This window comes from Gymnoscopelus braueri (genome assembly GCF_963280865.1).
Source record: "Gymnoscopelus braueri genome assembly, chromosome: 9".
NCBI classification, from domain to species: Eukaryota; Metazoa; Chordata; class Actinopteri; order Myctophiformes; family Myctophidae; genus Gymnoscopelus; species Gymnoscopelus braueri.
In genome coordinates this window covers 36874546-36901642 of record NC_137610.1, presented here as the reverse complement: position 1 = coordinate 36901642, position 27097 = coordinate 36874546, and the positions used below count along the sequence as shown (strand labels likewise).

Genomic DNA, 27097 nt, shown 5'->3' with positions numbered 1-27097 from the left:
GCATCAATGGAACTAACATTAAGTTCCTATTCATCAATATCACAATCACATTTAAAAAAATATATAATAGTATTATATTATCATTAAAATCGTAGTGTATTGAGAGTTATTTGGGGGCCCACTTGCAATATCCCCACGGCCCACCAGTGGGCCCCCGACCCACAGGTTGAGAATCACAGCGGTAATCGACACCTGTCCTCTGTATAGAGGGGAGAGGGCCTCTTCCTAGTGGGACCAGAGACGAGGGCGTGGCTGCACGACACTGAGTTGGACATTTGATGACGATACACGAAAGAAGATGGCCGGGTACAGTAAACTAACTAACTACACAACCCAAACCTGTTCTGAAGCCTCATTGTGCTTTAACCTGAACACTTCACATGATCTGAGTCTATAAGACATGCTGGATCTGTCAACCTTCCCTCTCATGGAAAGCCACCATAGGAACTTTCCATTTTCTCTCTAGTGCTAGTGCAGTAGATAACACGCACGCACGCACGCACGCACGCACACGCACGCGTACACGCTCACACACACACACACACACACACACACACACACACACACACACACACACACACACACACACACACACACACACACACACACACACACACCCACACACACACACACGCACGCACGCGCGCACACGCACACGCACACGCACACACACACACACACCCACACACCCACACACCCACACACCCACACACCCACACACACACACACACACACACACACACGCGCGCGCGCGCGCACACACACGTACACGCAGTCACGCACACACACGTCATCACCTGCTAATGGGAATGTGTTGAAACTCTGAATGGAAACAGGAGATACTGATCTGGAATCTAGGTGTGTGAGTAGTGCGTGAAAGCGTGCATGTGCATAAGAGTGGGCCGTTGTGAGTGGATGTGGTTAGTGTGTTCTAAAAGTTGTTTCCTTTTCTATTATCTCTTTTGAAGTACATATTATCTGCCGGAGCTCATCTAGTACTGTAGTTAACCATTGACCATGGTCCACTGCTGTTCTTTATTCACTAACAACGGTGCTGATAGTCTGCCTGTTAATGGTTAAGGGGAGACATGATCAGCCTCAGCTCACCGTGTTGGCTCACCCGTGCAAAACATAGTAAAATCCTGTGTTAATCTAACTTTGAGAGTTAATTTCACACTAGGGAGTGAATTTAACACTGATGATTCTACTGGATGAGGCCAAGGACAAACCAAACATTGTTTTACAGCCTTTTATGAAATGTGGTAAACACTCATCAGGCCCTAGTATTTAGAATCAATGCCAATTTGGACATAAATGCATAATGTTACTGATGACCCATATGATTTATTTTTTTCACAGTACAGACTTGCGTGTTGCTCAACACGCTCGTTGATGTCATCAAGCGTGCGTCCGCGTGTGGGAGCGACAAGTTTCCTTTTCAGTGTTCTACATTTCTACTATCAGCACTGACCATGTGTTTAGGTTCAACATGATGATAGCCTACTGTACTTTAAACTGCTGTGAACCTTGTGATATTGAATTATTTATTATATTGAAAACTTTTTTTTTTGTTCATCCATCAAGTTTTTCTCAAACACATGGCTAGGCCAGTGACTGTACACACAGTAAAATCCTCAGTGCTCATTTATCCAATTGTAACTCAAATGGTTAAATTTGCAAGCTCTCAGAGTTAAATTAACAGTGAATGCAGTGAGTGCTCAACTGCTGCTGGGTTTGTAATCCCATAATGGAACAGACTATTGTCTGTCACATTCCTATGACAAGTAAAGGCAGTGAAACGTGCACAGGAAGCATCAATGCCTCATTCAACACTGACTTCTGTAGCTCCAGCTGAGTCTTGAGTTTCTTCTTGGCTCCCTGGGTCAAGTCATACTTGTTCAGGTCCTCCTCTGTCAGCGCTAGGAACTGTGGGAAACGTGGGAAAGTGGTTTAGAAGTGGTTCCCTGCAACCTATCTTAGGTGAAGTACGGTAATCATATTCACTCATGTCTATACACGTGGTTCTCAAAGTGGGTTGTGGAGACCCCCAGGGGTCCTTCAGGTAGTTTCAGGGCATCCCCAGCTAAATGATTGATAGTTGAGAAACAAATGGACCCTTACAGGTCTGTAACTCAGAGGATGTACAAATGGAACCGAATGGACCCTTACGGGTCCATTCGGTTCCATTTGTACACCCTCAGAGTTATGGGGGAGTCCCTGGCCTAAAGCATACCAGTCTGGAGGGGGTCCTTGAAATGAACAAGTTTGAGAACATCTGGTCTATTCTCACCTCCTCCATGGTCAGCTGTTTGAAGACTGGGTAGTACTTATGGAGGCGAAGCCGACGCAGCCAGTCCAGGATACCATTTTGTTCTGGAGTGTTGGGCAGGCACAGGGGAGAGGTCTGGGAATGGGACTGGGAGTGTGAGTGGTGCTGGGACTGGGAGTGGACCTGGCTACCGGGCTGACCACTGGTCTGTGGCTGAGGATGGTGCTGGGCGTACGAGTGGGACTGACAATGGGACTGGGGTTGGAGAGCGGTCTGAGACTGAGACTGGTCCGACGCTACCCCAGCGGTGGTGGGAGGCTGAGCCGGGGGAGGGGGAGGGAGAGAGGACAACTGAGGGGAATGCCTGAGGGGAGGTATGGAGGGAGGTAGAGGGGGAAGCGAGGGGAGGTGCAGAGGGGAGCGATTCAGGACGGAGCAGTGGATGCTCACAACTGGCTGGATACTGGCCACTCCACACACCCTGAACAGACAGGAAGGAAAGGGATTTTTGTGAAATCATAATGCGGTTTTGAGCTTCATTTACCGTCCTTCCTAAACGCCTTTCCGAGGCACACCAACCACACATTATTATTGCACAATTTACAAGTATAAAAGTTATGAATACATTTTTAATTTACCATATCCGTATTTTGTGTTCATTTCCCAATACAGAGGCACATTATATACCCTAACAATATTATTTAACTACTTTTGACCTGGAATCCCTGGCACTTTTTAGCTAATCTACAAGCTCATGTGTCGAACCGCGACACGTTTTGAGCTTGTAAATGAGCTATTTTTTTTTTAGGTGTGCCTTGAGATTTTGACTTGCCCATTGGTGTGCCTTAGGCACAAAAAGTTTGAAAACCACCAGGGTAGAGCACCCTTATTACTGTTTCAATAACATTCCACTTTGCACTCACACGGTTTCACACACTCACACAGCTGAGCTGCCTATTACATACTTGAACTGCAACCACAGCCCTCTTCTGTCTACTACTGAAGGCTGAACTATGTTTCAAAGCATCGCCGTCGCTGCACATACCTATGACTTGTACGGTGTACATACCTATGACTTAGCGAGTTATTTATTGCGAACGCAGCGGAAGGAGGCGCGCCAAAGGCGCGCCTCTGTGCAAGTGGAGCTTACTATGACACCGTGCTCGGCTTGTGTACTGCCTGTGTGCAGCCAAGTAAATGTCCAATATAGACGTACCATACATCAAATGAAAGGTCTTTGAAAACTGAACACACCTGTCAAGGTTGCGTTTAAGCCCGCCCCTTCCCCCGGAAGCCACGCCCCGGAGAAGGCTCCTAAAAACTCCCCATTGAAACCCCATGTTAAATGAAAAGTGCCTGAATCGCTACGAACAAATACTTTGGCCTTGGATTTTGGCTCCGCCCCCCGGAAGTGGGTGAAACAGGCACTTCAAACACTTTGTTGAACACTTTTTAATTTGTATTTTTCTAAGATGCTCCTTTTAACGCAGAATTTTTAGTTTTTTTTTTGTTTTTGGTTACTTAAAAAAAAACAAAATCATTAATAACTTTTTTTTTTTTTGCGTTCGCTTCCCACGTTCGCGCGTCTTACTTGTAATACAGTGTCATTCACAGGAACAGAATTTGTTAGCAGTGACATGCTTATATTCTAAACCCAAATTAAATGTTTACATTCTCTCACATTCACTTTGTGGTACAGAGCGGTAGTGATGAAGACATGGTTTTTACTGGAAACATCTGGCTAGATGCTCGATGACTGGAAGAGGCTGAAACAGTGACCGGATGTATGGTCCATGAGACCACTGAACATGACGAGAGGCAGGAGGGGGAATTTGACGTGCTTGTTTAAGCCTCCCTTTAGCCTGGGGTCCTCAGATGGGCTCTCCTAAAGGTCCCAAGATCACGACTAGCAATTAGGGGTGATTGGGTTTTTGCTGTCCAAGCTCCTAGACTCTGGAATGTCCAACCCGAGGCTATGCGATGAGCTGACTCTGTATCAGCTTTTAAATGACTTCCAAAAACATACATGTTCAGAAAAGCCTTCCCGTAATTCACCTACTGTATCTCTTCAATCTCTCGTTTGCTCTTTTTGAGCTGTCATCCTTCTGTTAGCATGCTATTTTGATGTGTGATTTGTGAAGCCCTTTGTAACTCCTGTCTAAAAAAGTGCTTCATAAATAAAGTTATTATTGTTAAAGTTATTATTGTTTACTAAATGTAAATAGATTTGAGAATTTAACACATCAGTTGCGCTTGTTCATCACACACACACACACACACACACACACACACACACACACACACACACACACACACACACACACACACACACACACACACACACACACACACACACACACACACACACACACACACACACACACACACACACACACACACACACACACACACGGAGGCAGCTCCACTGATCATGTCCAACCCAGATTTGGCACAAACAAGGGAATGAACTCGTTCTCATGCTATGCAACAAAAATGTGGAATGCCCTACCAAGAGGAATGAAGGAGTGTAAAACCCTACTCACTTTCAAAACTGCCCTAAAAAAATACCTTCAGGTGGCTGCAATTCCAAACTGGCCCCTGTCAAAGTCTTAACCTAACACCCCCCCCCCTCGAACTGTTTTTTTGGTACATATTTCTTGTTTTTCATACCAGTAACCTGTAAGCTGATTGTATGACGTTCAGCATAGTAGTGTATATGTCTGTTTTCTTAAATGTCATCATGATTTGAGTGCGTGGGGATCTCATTTGAAATAAGCCATTGTGCTTTTATGGGCGATCCAGTTTAGAGGACCTAGTATTGTTAACTGTACTTCCATGTACTTTTTCCATGTCTCTCTAAATAAAGTACTTCAATCAATCAATCAATCACAGAGGAGTCTTAACTCTGATGGAATGGACTGGAATTAAGAGCCCTACTACATGTATAATCAAAGGTATTTATAAATGTTGTTCTTTTCTACAGGTGGCATTCTGATCACTAACTTGTTTGCTGAACCTCGAGCTTGCCAGCGGTTCACTTGTGAGTTTGTGATGTTCTTCTTTATTAGAGGAAGAGAGAGAGTAAAAGGGAGAGAGATAGATAGGTAGGTAGGGATTGGGTGTACCTGCTGGCTCCTTTGTACTGAAGCACACAGCCAAGATCTGAAAAGAAAAGATAAAAGCATTCAATCATAATCATCATCTTAATTGTGAAACTATTTCATGGTGTTGTTTGTGTTGTATTTGATAGTCAATGTTTCTCATGATAGAAAACATTTCCAAATCAAATGTTACTTCAAATAAACGTGTGTAACAAACAATAACACATAATTCTGTCATTTGTACAGTTTTTTTTATATCAAATAATAATGACTTATTGCTAGAAAGAATAAGCAATTAACAGCCTGTTATCTTGGCTTGGATTATATTTGTGATAAAGGGGAAAAGATGTAATTCAAAGACAAAGTTGTTACAGCATAAGGTGAGGGGGTTCTCTGCTGTCAAACCATGAGGGCAAGTCAAAATCAGAAGTTCTAGACAACTCAGCTGGCCCACAAATATTACGACTGCAAATAACTATAACTGCAAAATGCTATGATTACTATTATCAATTCCTGGAGCATCTACTGTATGCAGGCCATCTTGTAAAGGACCTGCAGAGCCACCTGAAGGTTATGTCCTGAAGGCTTCACCCTCTGCCAAGAGATCAAATCTATGTGACAGATTTGATGCTTATCAACAAAAGTTGCAAACAAAAGTGTCCTGTGTGGACACTATAATCTGTGCATATGGGATAATGGCATACTTATGCCTTGAAGTGTGACCCAAGTATGATAAATACAATACTGCTTGCCCACTAGACTGGGGTTTGTGTGGGCGTGGTAACACATTACAGTGGTAACACATTACAGTAGACCTAGACACAGTCATATGACTCCCTGGGGACTCCTGTGAGTCTGGCTCTCCCAGACATACACATATACTCATGCACACATGCATGCAAAAAGTACAAGCATGCACGTGTGCACAATACTCACTGCTTTGGGGGCTATAAATACTACCCGGGATGAGGTCACACTCATATACTCTCATACACGCACACGCACGCACGCGTACACACACACACACACACGCACACACGCACACACGCACGCACGCACACACGCACACACACACACGCACACATGCACACATGCACACACGCACACACACACACACACACACACACACACACACACACACACACACACACACACACATGAATGCGTGCAGGCACAGACACATAAATATGAGGTCACCAATACTCTAGGCCTCCCAACACAAACATGCCACACTGAATTCCCACAGCAGACTAAAATAGACCCCCGATCACTCCCCCACACACCTCCAGAACCCCGACTGAAAATCCCCACTACAGCCCAAGCCCTACTCACTACTGTAACCTCACCTTCACTGTCATTACCACCAACGACCTTGTTAAATTAACACTCCGGATCTTGCTGTTTGCTCACCTCTCTCCCCCTCAGCCAAACCCCGAAAACCGAGACGTGGAAACCCGTTCATCCTGTTTTTGTTTGGCCTCGCCTCAGTGGCACCTCTTTTCTTGCATCCAAGAATAGAAAACTTTTTTTCTCCACCCAGCTCTGAACCCCTGTGCCTAGTTCACACCCAACAGTGATAGTGTTTTCCCGCTAAAGTGTTCACTTCCACTCAACGGGTGTCCAAAACATCCAAAACATCCCCGCCATCACCTTCATGTGTAACCCTTGTTCAGCCTCAGTTCAAACCACAGCGAGTTTCTCATCAGTTGTCGCTTTGTCTCGCCATAAACCTCAGTGAAAAAGTCAAACTTTCCTCAACTTTTTTACACCACTTTTTGCTTGCTCGCTCCGCTTCCTGCAACAAAGTCACTCATCGCCATAGTAGACAATGCATGGAACCATGCTGCTTTCTCAGAAAGCGGCATGATTCCTGGAAATCTGGTGAAATAGGCATTACTCTGCTAAATAAAGACTGGTGCTGCGAGGTCGCACACCGGCTTTACAGGCTGAAACAAGTCCAGCAACTAAAGGGTGATTTATGCTTGGTTGCGTGCCAGTGTCATGCACCCAAAAATAGGCAATCTACAAGCTCACAAAGAGTCACTCTGCAACGCATTTGTGAGCTTGTAGATCTGCTATTTTTGTTGCTGTAGATTAAACAAAGCTCGAAAAAATATCAACTTAGTATGGAGGCAGTGTATACTGCCTCCAAAATCATTGGCCTTCCCAGAACCGAACTCTCAGACATGAACGACAGAGCAATGACACTGAAGTGTGAATCAACTACTCACAATAATGACATCTGGACCGAAATATAGGACTTTGAGTTGAGTTTGCTTTAGCAGGGGGTTTGACCACTTTTCTGTCTCGCTGACATGTTGTATGGATGTATTTAGGAGATTCTATGTATTGTCTTTACTGTAGTCTTTACATTACATACTGTTCTTTATGTATTTCTATGTTGAACAGGCTGTGAAAACAAAAATCTGTTTGACACAAACATATGTCTGGGATCATTGGGATCATTGAAGTCTAATTTAATCTAATCTAATCTTACTGTTGCTGGAGGTGAACGTAGATGCCGGTGCCACAGGAGCCATGGGAGGGGAGGAGGGCAATGGAGAGAGGGAGGAGGCGAGAGACGGAGGGCAGGCAGGTGAAGGAGGAGTGGAGGGGGAGAAGAAGAGGTGGACAGAGTGATGCTGGAGGACGTGGCAGGGGAGTGCTGTCAGACACCTGGAGACACAGTTACACAGACAGAGAAATAGTCGCAATTATTTTTGCAGAATTGTTTTCATTCATCTGTATAAATTCATCTATTGAAGATTTTCATTTTTTTTTTAAATAATAGGTGTAAGCTTGTAAATTGTCTATTTCCACAATTTTGGCCATAGTACAGTATTTATTTGGATTATTGGTACTGGTCATCGTCAGTCATTGCTTTGATTTAAGTTGGTCACACTTTACTTGAGCATGCAAATTCATACACATAATTAACGCTTAATTAATGATGAATTAATGATGAACTGTGCAATTTTTGTTCACAAAGCCTAAAAGGCAAACAGAAATGTAAATTGTATTTATGTTAATGTCAAAAACACAATTAAACGGTTAATCGCAATTATTTGTGTGATTAATCGTCAACTAAAATGTTATGATCGTGACAGCCCTATACACGGAGATGAAGAGGGGCAGACAGGCGCATAGACTGTCAGTTCAATATGTAAAACAATTAATGAAACATGACTTATGACTGTTGTTCACTTGCGGGCTGCAGGTAGTGCAATACATAGGAGACTTGTTGAATTAAAACGCCTTTGGAAGATACAGGTAAGTGTATGATAATAATGTATTAAGTGTCAGATGGGACTCACCTGGGGTCCAGCTCCAGAGACTGAGACAGGAACTTCTCTACTCCTTCCTCAGGAAACACCTGTGACAGCTGTGGGACACATGACACGCTGGATACTCACATACACTCACACTGGATATACACAGTAAAAGTGTTCATGTAACCTTGAGAGTGTACAAATGTAACTTGATTCTGATTCTGAACTCATGTCACAAATGGATAAGTTAACACTGAAGAGTTTACTGTGTAAGCACTTTGTACAGGAAGTAGATTTGCTGTCTAAAATGGTTTGATTCTTCTAATTCTGCTAACACAGGAGGATTTTTTTCCCCAAATAATTTTGAAATTATATTATGAACATGTGTATATTTTACTTTTTATTTATATTTACATTTAAGACCTCACTTAAATGATAGATTTACCGTAGATCAGAATGTGGGATTTGTATTGCAAAATACCACAACAAACCCAACAAACACAAACACAAGCAACATGTGTCTACAGTATATACAACACGATACAAAAGAGCATAAGCTAGCATGGTACAGTACAATGTAATAACATACTACTACTGTACACCGCTCCATGCAATAAATAAAATGACACACACCACAGCAATAAAACATTACAGCACAGTAATACAAACAAATACTACAAAAAACTATGAAAACCATAATAAATATCTCCACATGTGATCTTGATGCTCCTGACCTGGGAAAGCAGCTCTGTCACCTCCTGTTGAGTTCTGACCACCGACAACACACATCCATCTGACCAACTGGCCTGGAGGAGTGAGAGAGAGAGAGAGAGAGAGAGAGAGAGAGAGAGAGAGAGAGAGAGAGAGAGAGAGAGAGAGAGAGAGAGAGAGAGAGAGAGAGAGAGAGAGAGAGAGAGACCAGTGGAGGAGACAGCAGGGATTAGGGGTGCCAGTCAATCAAACTAATTGATTTAATCGATTATAAAAAAAATATTGAAAATAAATTATTAAATAAATTAAAACATTAAGGAAAAGAAAAATAGCAGATCTACAAGCTCACAACGCATCGCAATGCGATGGGTTGTGGGCGTGTACTGTAGATCTGCTACTTTCCCTATTTTTTATGACAACGTTGTGTGACGTTGTATAAAATCGGTCTTACATGATTAATCGATTTGTTGATATATCAAAAATGTATATTTAAATATATATTTTTTTAAACAATAAAAAATGCGCTTCTCTGTTATTTGGTTAATTGAAAAGATAATCGATAGAATAATCATTAAGAAAATAATTGATAGTTGCAGCCCTAGGGATGATGAGACGGACCACAGACATCAATGCTCAGGGGGAGGAATAGAGGAAAGAGGACGAGAGGAGGAAGAGGGAAGGGTTAGCCAGAGGAGGGGGAAGGAGAGGAGGTTGAAACAGGGGTCAGGAGAGGATGGAGGGAAATAAGGAAACAGGGTCGAGGAGAGGGTGAGAGAACAGAGGATGAGTGAAAAGAGTTGGCAAAAAAGAGGAGGTGAGTGAAGAAAGGAGTAAGCAGTATTAAAGAGGATATACTGTACAATACAAAATGTATAGTATGTGAGCGCATCGGGCGCACAGAGTAGACTCACCTCCAGCACAAATTCACTGGTGTCATCAGACTTACGCGTCACTGCCCTCAGCGCCACTTTCTCGATCACCACTGAAATGACAAGAGAAACGCCATGTTTTAGTTGAAAACCATTTCTGTTCTGCCAGCAACACATCTACTAAGTACTAAGAATGGCATGCACGCTGACGCATGGGGTCACAGGCTGCTCGCCTGGAGGCTCGCTGGGGCACACCTCAAGCAAGGCCTTGCTGTCGAAGCACCTGCCTTGTTTTCAAGTGATGCAAGAAGTAAAACATTTTTACGGACTCCCTCCGGTCCATCCAATCCACCTCAGACTGCTGAATATGGATGTCATTCATATATATATATATATATATATATATATATATATATATATATATATATATATATATATATATATATATATAGTACTGTGTATACATACATATACTTGTGTGTGAGAGTGTGTGTGTGTGTGTGTGTGTGTGTGTGTGTGTGTGTGTGTGTGTGTGTGTGTGTGTGTGTGTGTGTGTGTGTGTGTGTGTGTGTGTGTGTGTGTGTGTGTGTGTGTGTGTGTGTGTGTGTGTACACTGTATGTAAGTGCCTTAATGTTTGACTCTGCCACAAAGACATGCCACGTCTAGTCCATTGGATAGGAGGTCCATTACAGTAACTAGAAGGTGAGAGTTAAATAAATGGGAATGTTAACCAGATGGGTGTGTGTAGCTCCAGGTACTTATTTAGACACATTAGACTCTTGACTCTCGATCTGAAACCACAACAGATACTGTAGACATGCAGGGACAGCACAGAGAGAAAAGACTGAAGGAAGAGAGAAAACAAACAACAACGGACAAGAACAACAAGAGAAAGAAAGAGAGAGACAGAGAGACAGAGAGAGAACTCAAAATGTATATGAAATGATTAATGGTACATGTCAGATATGATCCTGACAAACAATCTCACCAATTCTCTGTCTCTGTCTCTGTCTCTGTCTCTGTCTCTGTCTCTGTCTCTGTCTCGCTCCCTCACACACACGCACGCACGCACACACACACACACACACACACACACAAACACACACGCACACACTCCAAACATCCCTCACCACCTTGCCTTGTGCCCGCTGGGCAGCAGCTGTGGAAGTCTCTAAATGCCTGCTGTCATACACACTAATCCAGGCTTCGGGCTTCACACACACAGACACACACACACACACACACACAGACACACACACACACACACACACACACACACACATACTGTACACACACAAACGCGCAAACACACGCACGCACGCACGCACGCACGCACATAACCCCAACTGCACAGTAGTAACTCCTGCGGTGTGTTCGTATGTTATAATGACCCATGATTAACAAACAACAATAAAAGATAATGTTTTAGATTCACCTCACAGCCTTTATCTCAACAAAGAAACCACAAGAGATAAATCTTTCTCTCTCTCTCTCTCTCTCTCACTTTATCTACCATTGATGTTTTTGCTCCAGACGAGGCATGGTGTACAAAAACAGGCACAGTACATTAGGTGTACAAAAACATGTACAGCGCCGTACATGAGGTGTGGCTGCTTCACTTTGACCTGAGTCAGCAGAAAACTGCAAACACCCACAAGTTCTTACAAAGGGAAATTGTTCCACAAACTTCAATATGTGTGTGTGTGTGTGTGTGTGTGTGTGTGTGTGTGTGTGTGTGTGTGTGTGTGTGTGTGTGTGTGTGTGTGTGTGTGTGTGTGTGTGTGTGTGTGTGTGTGTGTGTGTGTGTGTGTGTGTGTGTGTAGTGTTTTATGCTGCTGACAGCTATGCGGTGTGACCATGAGGTAGTGAGATAGTTAGGTATTGTGTTACAGACAGAGGCTGGAGGCCAAGACAACAGACTGACAGACTGGCCTGATCCACTTCACCTCCCCGTCCCCCGGAGAGAGAGAATCACCAGGAAGATTAAATCACATACATCATAGAAAGTCATCATGAAGCAATGGACACCAACCTGTCAGTCAAAGTACTGTTTGTAGGCCCTTGCGAAGACCCAGTCACATTATACGAATTAGGATCACGAAAATGAAAACCATTGCTGTTTTGCACTACTGCAGTGGATCCCAACCTTTTCAGAGCATGTTTATACTTTAAGTTCCTATTTGTCGGAATCACAACGAAAATTCAAATTTCCAAGGTTTTAAAGAAGAAATACATTATATAGTTGGAACGCTTTTTTACGTCTACACCACCTCTTTGCCAAAGCAGATCTACAATAACAGATCTTCTTCTTGTAGATCTGCTTTTCTCAGCTAATGTTTCCCCAAAATATGGATGCTGGGGTTCAAGTGGTTAAATCTCTGAATTGTTTCAATCCAGTTTTAGCCTTAAAACTGAATTCAAATATCACCAGACGTATCGGTAGGCAAAGATCACTGATTGTGTGGCTATACGCAAGACTAGTATTCTAGCTATAGCCTAGGCCCTAGGTCCTGTAATGTAACAGCAACGTAATGACGACGACAGGGACGACAGGGGCCTGACAATCAGGTGCTAGCGCTATAGAATGACTTCGCCACTGCCTCATGGTCATAGACTACTTGCTGCTTAGGACAATAATGTCACACATAGAATGTGTGATCCTTTGGGGCGCAGCACGTTCATGATCTTCTTTCAAAGGATCTTTTGGGGGGAGTGAGAAATAGAGGTATCATATGAAGCAGCCATATGGAAATAGCTATAGATAGCTCGGCCCTCTGCACAATGCAAGATTTCCCTGAATGCCCAAATGAGTGCTGTCATCAATGCTTCTGTCTGTTATGATGGTGAAACAGTACCATGCTTGGGTAATAACATGCTGTTATTAGTAGACTAACCTAATATTGACTTTCCTACACCACTACGTATTGGTGTGCTATAATCACTGGGCTCAGGGAACGTTACTGTGGGCCTGCTTCAGCACGCTGAATTGCCAGTTGGACAAAAACCCATTTCAAGGCATTTTTCAAAGTTTGATTGCTTTGGTCTTCGTACAGTATATAAAAACTTCCAGTAGTGGACTAATCCATGGAAAGAAAAGTTGCCATCTTCCTCAGAGTCTGAGGAAGACATCATGTGCTTTTGAAACGTCACATAAGAAAAATGTGTCCTCTGACTGTGTTTTTAAGAGTGCTCCAACATTTCTTTCCACAAATTAGTCCACTACTGGACATTTTCCTGGAACATTTTTGTCCATTGCATTTTGCCTTGGGTTTTTGATCACGCCTACTCGTTCTCTCTCATTTCTGTAGTGAGAAGACACATCTGTATGGTAATAATATGGTTATTAACCACGAAAATGGCCGATTTTCACCGAAGAGGAAAGGAAAAAGGAGGGGAGCAAGTATAAAACCCTGGTGGGTTTATACTATGTTCAACATAGTTAAGCTGACATGGGCACTCTTCCAATTTTGCTGGTGTACTTCTTGCTTTTAATACGGATGGCAAAAGTCACGTTTTGCTCAAAACGGTTGGTAGACATTGCCTGGAAGAATCACCATCAACCTAAATTGAAAGTATCCTAAGTAACATACCTTTAAACCATGTCACTTTCACTCACTACTAATTTCACTCTCTCGTACATTCAAGCTTGCATTCACATTCTCACACACACCCTAAGTAGGCCTTAGGCTAGCATTCTTCCAGCTGAGCTGTAGTGTTCAAATGTGTCAAGCATGTCACATCTTGTCCTCTTGCGTCTGAGTGGGTGTCATACACCCACAGACATTTCATGCACAGACTGTATGCACAGAGGTGGGGGGTTGGGGGTGGAGGTGGTGATATGCAGACAAACTAAGACAGAAAGAACATAACACAAGACGACAGAATAAGACAGAAAGAACATAACACAAGACGGCAGAATACACCAGCCTTGTACATGTTTCCTGGTATGCCAAAATGTTCGCCAAAACTATCGATAATTTACGTAGCGTTATTCTATTGATTACTTTTTCGATTCATCGAAAAATCGAGAAGTGTTTTTTTATATCAACGCAAAAAAATCAATTACTCTGATTAACCACTTAATCCCTGTTTCATACTTTAGTGTACAACGGTGATGTGCAGAAACAAAAATAGATTATTTTATTAACCACATGAACCCTTAGCGTCCCAATGCTGGCAATGTCATAATAGGCAAATATTTGCCTAAAATAGAAGATCTATACAAGCTCACAATAGGTCACATTGTGAGCTTGTAGAGCTGCATTTTTCAACTAGGATCACAATAGGTCACATTGTGAGCTTGTAGAGCTGCATTTTTCGACTAGGACTTTTGGTGTAGAGAGAAAAAAGGAAGGGGCCAAGTACAGTCAACAAATTATACAGGGTTTAAGTGGTTAAATACATATTTCTTTATAATCTATTAAATCGGTTAGTTCAATTGACTGTTGCACAACTACTAGGTTAGTAGGGTTAAATTCATTGTACTGGTGTTTGACTAGATGTTTGAATGTTTATGAACCATGATGGAAACAAGCCTTTGGACTTTTTGTGATCATTCATTTTCCTTTAGTTTTTTTAACATATACGTCTGCACCTTTTCAAACGTGGATAAAATATTTAATCAATCAAACATACTGTAGATGCAGACCAACCTTTTCCTGCTTTCCCCTGGTGGCTCTTTGCTGGCACTGGAGCATCCTGCCCTGACCCGGAGGGCAAGGGAGGAGATGGATGTGGGGGTGGGGGAGGCTCTGGGTGAGGAGGGCTGACGTTCTGGCGGCTGGCCTGGTCTCCTCGCCCCACCCCAACCCCTGACCCCAGCCCTGATCCCGGGCTGCTCTCCTTAGCTTGACTCTGAAACATAAAGGTTAGGGGTCATTGAAAGAGGGTGATGATGATGCCACTGACCCAAAGGTTAGGGATACACGTATACAACTTGTCCATACAACTGTTACTTTTCAGGCAATGGGAAAAAAGAGCCTGTGTCCCAGTCGAGCCAATGTAGTTATTGTTTTGTCACAAGCTCTTGTTAACCCATTACAACCGGGAAAGCATCTTTGTCATTTTAGTTTCTAGTGTGGGCTATTCAAAAGTAGCCAATATACAATCTCACAGCGCGTCACTTCGTGCGGCACTGCGAGCTTGTAAATAAAAAAAAATGTTTTTTAATACAGGTCTTCTCTTCTTGGGGTCCCTGGCACAATTTTTTTTTTGATGGGGGTCTGTGGCCATATATATATCAATTTGGGTGTCCATGGCACAAAAAAGTTTGGAAACTACTGGTTCAGAAGGCATTTGTTGAATCGACCTCAGGTCTTAATGGGTTAATACAATGGGCCTTCCAAAATGAACAACATTTTACACAAAAAAAATCACCCCAGTAAGTACTGCATGTTGTTAGCATTTAGTTCATTCCCACATGGGAGCTGCCCAGTGTGACCTCCATCAAACAGCAGCAGCAGCTGTGTGTGAAATGCTTTGCTCAAGGGCACCTTGACAGTAGTTGTTGATATACTGAAGGTGAGAATATTTCATACTCACAGGATGTCACATCCCCCACTCACATTTTCCCCACCTTGTGTTGGCATTTGGACTGAAAACACTCTAGTCTACTCTAAGCGTCCTGGTTCAATGTCTTAGCAGTGTAAGGCTGGGCAATATATCCAGCAGTCACAGTGATGGGAAAATACAGACAAACATGCCGTACAAATGCGTGCCAGCAGACACATGGTTAAATACAACACCATGTAACCCAATACAATGCATCTGGAAGCAGATTTCCAACACGACAAAGTGTTTGTTTATGGCCGGCCCGTCGCTAATAAAACCGCATGTACCTACCAATCTATTACTGCTCTTGCTTTCAGTTAAACACACATGTACTAAGAGGGGGGAAAGAGAGTGAAGCAGTGGTATCTGAAACCAATTAAGTGTGCTACTGCCACATCCGCATGCTGCTCCAACAAAGCCCGCCAACTCCTCCCCTCTTGGTAGACAGTACTGTACACATACAGTATGGAGAGCAGACACCACTGGTGGAAGAAGTGCTAAGATTTTTTACTTAAAATAAAGGTAGCAATACCACAATCTAAAAATACTCTGTTACAAGTAAAAGTTTTACTTGAGTGAATGTACAAAAGTACTGGCATCAAAATCTACTTACAGTAGTACCAAAGTAAAAGTACTAAACTTTTCCAAAATGTTCAGCCAAAGTATGAAATAGGGCTTAAGTGGTTAATTCATGTTTTGTAATAATAATCTAAACCTGCAAAGTAACTACAATTTTGTAACTAAAGTTTTCAAATAATGGTAGTTATATAAAAAGTATAATATTTGCCTCTGAGATGTAGTGGTGTATAAGTAAATTATAAACGTGTTTAGGGTGAGTGAAGTCAAATTAAACTCAAGTAAAGAAAAAAGTACCTCACGATTTTTTTTTACAGAAGTACAGTGCTTGAGTAATATACTCCATTCCATCACTGGCAGACTCTGACACTTGCATCAACTACACTGATAGACTCTCTGGCTGCATAACAACTACTTAATAACTTGGACCGTATATAAGCAATAGACAAAACACGACAAATATTTTTAAAGTGGTATGTAGCAGTTGCTTGAAATTGAGATCTATGTTCAAAAACCCTGAAAGAGTGAAATAAAACATTTGAATAATTCATTCTGAAATACTGGTATTGTCTAGTTTTGTTTAGTTTATTTTTTTAGGGCCTAGGAAGCCTAGGAAGTCATCAAGATGATGTCATCAACATGACTTCAGAGAACCACGGGAAGCCATGCCGGCATTATACCCTGTATTGTTTTTCCCTTCTGCCTAGTAAACCCTGCTTCAGGGAACAGCTTATACTGTAGATACCTTATCAAGTACATATCTGTACTCATATACTCACTGGTAGTCTGGCTGCACAGTGGTATATCATACAGTGGTGTATCATATATCAACCTCAGCACTGTCACATCCACAGTCGATAGTCTGGCTCAGTACAAATATCCATTAATTGAGGATAGATACAATATGAACATATTATGTTCATATTACAGGTGATAGATTATACATTGTATCTATATTTAGTAATAGTTATACATTATGCTAAACCCAGCCAGTCCAAGTGCAGATGGCTACTGTAGGTCAGACTTAATTCTACCAATTCTTTATTAATTGATTTATTCATTTTATATATTTGCACTTTATTACATTTTTCTTCTCTTAGTTGTACTCTTACCTGTATCTATCCTTTCTTTTCCATGCCTATCGTGTTGCTGCTATGCGACCTGAATATCCCCAATGGGAACAATAGAGCTCTGTCTGTCTATCTATCTATCTATTGTAACTACTATCAGTTATTATCGTTTAAAGCATTGTGTAACTGAGGGATAGCAGGTCTTGTGAAAAAAAGTAAATTATCTGTTAATTTAGCTCTGAGAGGAAATCATTGGGACGTTCTAAATGCTCTCTCATTCTCTCTCTCGTTCTCACGCACGCACACACACACACACACACACACACACACACACACACACAGACAGACAGACAGACAGACAGACACAGACACAGACACAGACACAGACACAGACACAGACACACACACACACACACACACACACACACACACACACACACACACACACACACACACATACGCACATCCTAAACCTATATTTTCCCACCTCGTCTGGGCTGTCAACTCTAATAATTTGGCAGCCCTGTAATCAGAACACCTGTAGTTGTTTGCTACAGCAATTGATGCTATTTGTTCAGGTAATTCATCATGATAACCCAGGCTGATCATCAGGCCGACATCTAAAGCCTGATTTATACTTTGTTGTGAGCCGGTGTCACGTGCCAAAAATAGCCGATGGGACACGTTATGAGCTCGTAGAGCTGCTATTTTCGGCGCGCGACATCGTCGTATGACTGGGTATAAATTAAGCATTATATTATTCCTAGAGAATATATTGTATTGCAGTGAGAGATTTTGGCAAAGACATACTGAGAGCGTAAACAGACTGGGTCCATTTTTACACTCTCTGAGTTACATTTTACAGGTCCATTTGGATACATTTTGACACCTTTGCAGTTAAATTAACTCTGAGGATTTTACTGTGCAACTACGTAACTGTCTACTGGATACTGTACTGTACAGTACAGTATGCAACTGCTCTGCTTCACACTGAAAGGCTGTTCTTCTGAGCTCCGTGAGGAGAAAGAGAGAACGCATTTAAAACTTCCTGGTGATTCACTGGAGACACACACACACACACACGCACACACACACACGCACACGCACACGCACACACACACACACACACACACACACACACACACACACACACACACACACACACACCACAGTGAGTTGATTTCAGCATAGAGAAATGTGCTGACCTGCGCGAAGCAGAAGCCAAGAGCAACAAAACACCAAATACAAACGCTCCTCTCTGAGCAGGGTACTTTCCCTTCACTGCTCACACATGTTGAACCAGCATGCTTGCCTGCCTGCTCGGCTGTGTGTACGGATTATGTGCAAGAGAGAAGCACACAGAGAAAGGTAGAGAGAGAGAGGGAGAGAGAGAGCGAGAGAGAGAGGGAGAGAGAGAGAGAGAGAGAGAGATGTAGAGGGAGAGAGAAAGTAAAATGGGTGCTTAGGAGTGAAATAAAAGGCACATGAAGGAGACAGGACACTGTCAAATCCTAGTTGTTAACCACTTAAAGGAGGAGTTCACCCAAGAAATGACTTATTTTCTATCAATTGTACACCCTATGAAGCCTTGAATCCATGGATTCTTTTTAGTTTTTGTCGCATTCCTAAGCTAATAATTTGATTCCCGTCTCCTACCGGCTAATGTATCCGGTAGGAGACACAAAGTAGATTATTTGTGTCTCCTACCGGAAATACACACAGTCATCAAATTATTGTCTTAGGAATGCCACAAAAACAAAAATAAATCCATGAAATGAAGGCTTCATGGGGTGTGTAATTGATAGAAAATAAGTCATTTTTGGGTGAACTCCTCCTTTAAGCCCTATTAAAATATAATAATAATAATGATAATAATCAAATAATCATTATTATTATTAATTATTACAATGATAATACAAGCTCACAACGGGTCACGATGCAATGCGTTGTGAGCTTGTAGCTTTGCTATTTTTGAAAAGTTTTGCCTATAATGACATGCCCAAAATTGGTACCAGGTTGAAAGTTTCTGCGGATTTTAATGTTTTTCTTAATTTTTTTGTCTCGTAATCATTTGCTTATTTTTCTTTCTCTCTTCCACTGTCTTGATCTTCGCTCGTTATTCTTAATAGTTTGGATCTTTGGCCCCTCCTCTTCTCTCTCTACGACTATTCCAGATGTGACAGTACAGTAACAGAATGTTTATAAACAACTATGCTCACTGGGATGGGAAACTCCCCCATTCCCTTCCTCTCCCCTTCCTTCCCCTGTCCCCTGCTTCCCTCTTTCCCCCTCTCTCCTTCCCCCATTTGCTTCACCTTCTATTACTAAACATTCTCGCAAAGCTACATACATCACATGTGACGGTAAAAATAATTACTACACTGTCAAAAACATCTGATCTCATAACATACTTTTTGGGGGTTCTTCAACATTATTTTGTCAAGTAGGATCACCTACAGAATATTTAAAAAGGCTGAGCCTCAATGTCTTAATTAAGCTGTTTACACTTTGTATCCAAATGCATCTTGAGTAATCAGATTGCTAATGTGTGAACGCATTGTAGACACATTGAAAATCTGACTTGTGGATGTGGTTTGAGCAATCTCATTTCAGTCTATGATGTGTCTTCAGTGATCTTTATGTGGTTAGAGACTATCAGATATGATTCTGATTACTCAACACACATTTGTGTCTGTTAACACATACTGTACACATGCGCACTTCCCGACCACACACACACACCTAACACACAGAGTTAGAAGATGAGCTGTTCAGCACTTCCTTGGTGGTTGGTTACACATCTAAATTAGCGCTCTGGGAGTCCGTTAAGGTCACACTGTGTAAACAGGATTGATCTGGGACCAGGCAGGGAATTTCTTTATTAATCTGTGAGATGTTTAACAGGGAGCACTTACTTGTGCCATGTCTCTTTTCTACATGATAAGGAAGAAGAGGTGCAATGATATTTAAATTGACTCCATATATTCTAGGACTGCCTACACAATCAATAGCAAAGAAAATATAAACTGAAAACTACAATTACTTTTGGAAACTGGAGAAACATTCTGAATGGAAGTAATCAGAGCATATCCAGACTGTCCTTCAATTTGGATTTCACTGTAGGATTATTGCCAGTATTAATTAGTTAGTTTATGATACAGTATGACCTTTATCTGACATAGGCTGTGTTCTATCATTGCCAGAGTTTGCCAGATTTGCATTGAAAGAGATCGCAGATCTGCTATTTTCGCCAAATGTTGGCTCCAGAATAGGGATGCTAGGGTTCACATGGTTAAAATGAGTAAAGTAAAGTCAAACAGTGGTCCCCAATTACATTGAAACTAAAGCGTACACATCAATGGACACAGACGCGCGCACGCGCACACACACACACACACACACACACACACACACACACACACACACACACACACACACACACACACACACACACGCACGCACACATTACGAATTCTGCCAGTTCCTACCTTGTGCCAGCATGAGCAGTGTGTGTGACAGGGTTGGCAGGAGGGCTGGGGCAGGTAGGCGGTGTTGGCATCAGGCATGGCACAGGTGGCAGGACACAGCGATGGATGGGCCACAGACACTGTTTGACGGTGATGGTGGTGATGATGCTGGGCGTAGCAGACAGCAGTTCGATCCCCACTGGACCCTGCTGCTTGACCCTCCCCTCCCCCACTGCTCACCTATAGGGACAGATGACATCACTCTAATCACAATCAGATTATCAGAACCAACTTTATTGTCACATCACAGGTTTACAGGTGTAAAGAAGTGGGTGAAATTTGCTTGTGCTCCATCGTTTTGGTTGTTTCCATGAAGAGAAAAGAAGGGCAGGGGGACAGGGAGAGCAAGGATAAAAAGAAATCAAGCAGTAAAAGAGAAACTCAGTGAGAGTGAATAGGTAGTGGCTCCTGAAATGTCATTATCAAACCCACAATGCATAGCACAAATCAGCAAGAGGTATGACACTATATTTGAGTTATTATGTTAGAGATGGTTGAGTTTAACTGTATAACCACCACAGAATCCACCAGCGGCGGACTGGCCATTTGGCGTACCGGGCAATTTTTTTTATTTTTTTTTTTAAAAATCTTTTCGCTCTCGTTTTAGGATTATTACGGTCATTTCCGGGTCGCGCGGCCCAATTATTAGTTACGTTAATGTTTGGGCTGGGATGCTTTCCAGCAAGGGCCTCAGTGCAGCTGCAGAGTTCATGTGCAGGGCTTGACAAACCCCCCCCCATTGACAAAACGGTCCGGGGGGTGGTGGGCCGGTTCGGACCAAAATGCCAGGGCTGAATTTTGGTCCCAGTCCGGCCCTGGAATCCACTAACCCGAAACAACTACTGCTCATCCAAAAGGGCATCCCCTTTGGCCATGGGAGATTTTAGGTTTCTTGTCTTTAGGCAGGACTACACTGCTACATCCATACCCCTTTGCCCCCCAACCCCACCCCTAGGAAACCCAACCACAGAGACGAGCCGACCAATTTAACCACATTGATTTAAACCTGGGTCTCTCACTCATTGGAAACTAGATATCTAATGCTCATCCAAAGGGGAATCCCCCTTGGCCAAAGGAGATAGTAAGCTTCCTAACCTCAGGCAGGGCTACTCTGTTACACAGGCATGGGTTTAGTGTGGTTATGATCAGAATAAGGATCTGGTAGGGCGGGTAGCCAATGAGATTGTGTGACCTCAAATTCCCGGATATGGAGCTTGTAGAAATTGGGTACCAGGGGGGGCGGAAAGGGGAAAAAAGGAAAAGGAAAAAAATTAATTGGGTATTACTATTCAGGAACCATGCCAGAAAAAAAGGGGGAAAACAGGAAATAGACTGTTTACATCAAGCCTTAAAAAAAATATATGCCTAGAATTGTCATATCTGATCATGGTTTTATCATCTTTATGGTCAATAAGGTTCATATTTAGAAGTGTCGGTACAGCACCATAACTTTGCACACGTTTTAGTTTTAGCACTAAATTCATGCCATTTCAAGCCACTCTAATGAACCAAACTACATGAACTAGCTACATTAAATGTGATTTTCCCCAGCCTGTTTCAGATGATAATTGAAACGGGTCAATGAGTATTTTCCCTTCGGCAGCATAGGTGACAGAAGTTCTGACAGAAGTTCTGTGACAACAGTTCTGTCACAGAACTGTTGTCTCAGCAGTTGCTTTTGGAAGCAGGAGTAGGAGTTAAACTTTCTTAAGGTATAGACTATTTAACCTTAAGTGGCAACCTTTTCATTGAGATGTGCACTTTAGTCTCACCTGCAGTATGTCATGTATCTGGCTGAGTTCCTGCCTCAACACCTGCTTTTGGTGAAAACTGAAGGCTGGGTGGTTCGAGGCCATGGTGAACAGCAACAGAAACTGCTCCTCGGTCCGTCCGTCGTTGAGCGGCAGGCCATAGTTATTGATCACCGTGTCGATGTGCGTGAGCGTCCGGTACAGAACCGCCGCGGCCGCGTGGTTGTCCGAGCTGAGCAGAGCCAGAGAGACCAGCAGCTTGCTGCGGACCACCTCGTCCGTGATGTTGGTCAGTCCCGAGAGGTCGGCGGGGTTGTTGGCTCTGATCTCGGCGTCCCGCAGAGAGTGGTAGTCCTTGCGGGCCAGGTCCTCCAGGCAGGAGCCGAGGAAGCGCAGCTCGATGGGGACGCAGAGATCCAGCAGGCCGCACAGGAACTCTGCTCTGTGGGCTGAGGACAGCGAGGAGAACCAGCGGTACACCCCTTCCCTCTGGACCCAGCTCCGGTTCTCCACCATCATCACCACACAGATCACCTCTCACATCAACGTTGTGGGGGTGATGATGTGTGATAGCAACAATGTCCTATTATAGGCTCGATAGCTGCTGTTAAACAATAAAAAAAATCTAAATGTGTGGTGTAGATTAGTGGAGGCTATTGTTTGAAAGTTAAACTTCACAACAAAGGAAACGCGTGTCTACGTGTGCGTAATTGCGCACGCGTGCGTGCAACCCGATACTCTTTGAGTGGCCAAAAGAACGCAGCGACTTCGTAAACTTTCACCTGAGTTATTTAGGGTGACGGTGTAAGTTTTTCATTGGATAAATATGCCCGTAAAGCACAATTCATCCATATACGATTATAATAAAAAGTGAAATAGAAGAAGCGAAAACATTCCCTTTGTCTGTAGACCAGCAGTACGGCACAGGCCGCCGTTTAACATCCTGAATCTTTTCAACTCTCATCATCATCATCATACACATGGAAGCGTGTTGGTTTTTGCGTTGGTTCACGACGAGCCACGGATCACGGAATATTCCTGCCGTTTTATTATTCCTTTCTCTGTGAATGTGTCAGTCAGACCATTATCATACCCTCCAGATTACCCACGTCAGACGATCGGGCTCCAGTACAGGACGTCCACGGTCTTTCCTGGAGCAAAATGGAACAAAACGCGCCGTTTCATCCAGGGGGACATTATCATGGACATATGATTCATATGATTCAAACATCGTAGCCTACTTTACTGTTCCATGGACTCTGCCTGGCCTGCGGCGCCCGGCTCTCCAGTCCCACTGCAGGAAAATTCCTTCCCGTATAGGAAGGTGATCCTGATCCTAAATCCTCATGGTTTCGCAGAACTTGTGAGGCCACCGCGCCGTCGGCAATAAACAAAACCATAAAGCCCTCTATTGCTTCAACCGATAATACTGTGTGCTGCTGGGTTAAAGTTTAAAAACTAAACTATTGCAGCCATAGGCTGCTGGCTGCTCCTGTAAATACTAATAGCAGTCCTTGCCGCTCAAGCACGATTCGTGTTTATAATCATGTTATAATCCTGTTTGTCCAATGTTCGTGATTTAAGTTAGTGCAAATCCAGAAATAATACGCCCCCTTCATTCTGCCATGGTCCTGAAAGCGAGAAAAAACAGCTGTGTATAACATTATCCCTATAACTCTGGTCGTCAGAAACCAGCCTAACATCTATAGAAATAGCAGCTCTGATTGGAGCTAAGTCTTGTCTGTATGTACAGCTTCTCCTATGATTGGCTAGGAGTGTATCCAGTGATGGAAAAAGTACTCCATTTGTTTTTTACTCAACTTCAAGTAAAAGTATCAATACTGCCATGTAGAAACACTCTGTTACTCTGTTAAGTAAAAAGTCAGGTATTCAAAATGTTGTACAAAAGTACAATAGTATTGGCATCAAAATATACTTAAAGTACCAAAAGTAAAAGTAGGCTACCCATAAAGCAGAATGTTCCATTTCACAGGTTTCAAATGTATACAAATCTTTTTAAAATAGCAGTTCTACAAGCTCACTGTGAGCTTGTAGATCGTCTATTGTCAAATAGCCGATCTGCAAGCTCACAGTTTAAATAGGGCTTAAGTGGTTAATGTATCTTTTTAATGTATGTTTTGCAATAATAATGATAATCAAAAACTACAAAGTAACTAGTAACTAAAGTTGTCAAATAATTGTTGTGGAGTAAAAGTACAATATTTTCCTCTGAGATGTAGTGCAGTGGAGTAGAAGTAAAAGTATAGAAAACTGGAAATACTCCAGTAAAGTAAAAGTACCTCAAAATTTAACTTAAGTACAGTAGCCTACTTGAGTACATGTACACTTAGTTCCTACTTTCCACCACTGAGTGCATCCGCTGGCCTGCTATTTCATATATTTTTCTAAAGCGCTCATACATATCTCATCAAACATAGCCTACAGCAACTCGTTCCACCTTTATTGAGACGCTTTGTGTGGTTATCATCAGAGGTTAGTTTGTATCGGTGTCAAAGAGCATCTTAGGGTCACCAAACTTTCCTCAAAGTCACAAACTGCAGTGCTCAGCAAAGAATAAAGGGAGAAAGTTCACCAGGCCAAATACAGTTGGAACTGGGCGAAGATCTGCTATTGTAATTCCATGATGTCAGTGTTGCAGATGGTGGCGCCAAAGACTGCTCTTAAGTTTGCAGTGAGTTGTAGTCCAACATGAACTAGAAAGAAATGAGACATTTAAATCAATTTAATACTGGACGTTGCCCACTATTTTATTCTCAAACAGCATTCCCATCGGAAAACACTAGCTACGCTCACAGTTCAACAGCCATAGATGTCATCTTTTACTGTTGTGAAAATATACCATCTGACTGCCACTCAAAATTAATGTCCTCCACTGCTGGTATCTTGTAATTAACATGTTAGTCCAGTAGATGGCACTATAAGGCCTTGTTGAAGCATGGTGGAACAGGAATTTAAAGGGGTTATGATGGACACATTTGCCATGCTGACAGAGGTGATCAAAACATTACATGATGGGGACTTACTTACTGTAAGTCACTGATGTGAGTGAGTGCTTACTGCTCATATAGACTGGCGTGAATTTGAAATATCTCGTTATCACTCAAGCTCCTGATTTATTTCACTTCCCCTCATCTTCTCTTTCATCATCCCTCCATCCTTACATCTATCTCTCTCTCTCTCTCTCTCTCACTCCCTCACATTGAGAAGGTAGGTCTCTACAGATAAGCACCGCCTCTCTACCCTGGCCCTGCCCCTCTTGTGACGGAGGATAGTTCAAGCAAGGTTGCTATAGTAACTATACCCCTCCTTCCCAACCTGGCCTGTTCCACTTCCTCCGCATCAGGGATGCTCTCTCTCTAGCCCCCCCCCCACACCCCACACCCACACACACACACAAACACACAGGTTGACTTTCTGAGAGAAAGAAGCTAGAGAATAGATGGGCGGAGAATAGAAGACAAAAAGCGTAAAGAAACCTAGTCCAACAAACGACAAGACTCAGTCGATATCTTTCAAACACTTTCATTATTTTCTCCACAGAACTCAAAAACAAAACAGAGTAAGTCTCAGGAAAGTAAAAGAATGAAAAGTAAGAAAGTAAAGCAAGAAAGAAAGAAAGGATATTAAACCTAGAGAGAGAAAGAGCTGGGCATGCTGTAGCATGCTGCAGAGTACAAGGGACTGGGTGGGGTGTACAGGGCCTGTTCACCAGGCTGGTGGCACACAGCCTGTTGTCAATGTTAAAAAAAACATGGGACCCACCAAACATAATTGGGCATATTCACATGGCATTTGTTCTTATGTCATACTCGTGTGAATATGGTCAATAGAGTATCGTCTCAACCTGGGACCCAGGCACAGTGTAAAGTACTTTTAGTCATGTGGGCCCAGAAATAATCCCACTGTTAAGTGTTCATTTCCAATTAGAAAGAGTGCCAGCGTGTGCCCTGTACAGCACGAGAAACACAATCAGTTCCTGCTCTTCCAAGTTGTTACCAATGTCAGCACGCTCACCAGACATTACATGGACACACACACACACGCACACAAATATACTCGCATAAATACACCCACAGTAGCCAGTCTGCCAAATGTGGACAGGTACACAGCAAACATGAGTCGGTTTACCTGTCACTGAGACATCTGACCAAGGCAATGGATCACTCATATGAAGACATTTGGATAATTTAGATTATTTTAAATGCCCATTTGTTTAGGTCTACAGGAATACCAAAAGCTCCTGCGTGTCTATACTTGATGCATATTTTCACTGTTACTGTATGTTCTCATAGGCAAGAACAATAACAGTCACTCCCCACAATATTGCCGCTCCCAAAACATAACAAGTCACATGTTTTTATGGAAGTATTTTAGCTTTCAGA

At 42.6% G+C, this 27097-nt stretch overlaps 1 protein-coding gene across 1 annotated transcript in view; it reads right to left on the bottom strand.

Annotated features, from left to right (window-relative positions):
* zcchc14 (zinc finger, CCHC domain containing 14) overlaps positions 1 to 24357 on the bottom strand; it is a 36991-nt gene extending 12634 nt beyond the window's left edge. The window contains exons 1-10 of the mRNA XM_080438610.1: positions 22716 to 24357; positions 20905 to 21123; positions 14873 to 15074; positions 10262 to 10332; positions 9374 to 9445; positions 8685 to 8752; positions 7868 to 8046; positions 5395 to 5431; positions 2291 to 2750; positions 1838 to 1926 (exon numbers count right to left, since the gene is read on the bottom strand). Of these exons, the coding sequence (XP_080294736.1) occupies positions 1838 to 1926; positions 2291 to 2750; positions 5395 to 5431; positions 7868 to 8046; positions 8685 to 8752; positions 9374 to 9445; positions 10262 to 10332; positions 14873 to 15074; positions 20905 to 21123; positions 22716 to 23213 (1895 nt within the window). The 5' untranslated portion in view covers positions 23214 to 24357. The remainder of the gene's footprint in view (positions 1 to 1837; positions 1927 to 2290; positions 2751 to 5394; positions 5432 to 7867; positions 8047 to 8684; positions 8753 to 9373; positions 9446 to 10261; positions 10333 to 14872; positions 15075 to 20904; positions 21124 to 22715) is intronic.
* Between the last annotated feature and the right edge of the window lie 2740 nt (positions 24358 to 27097).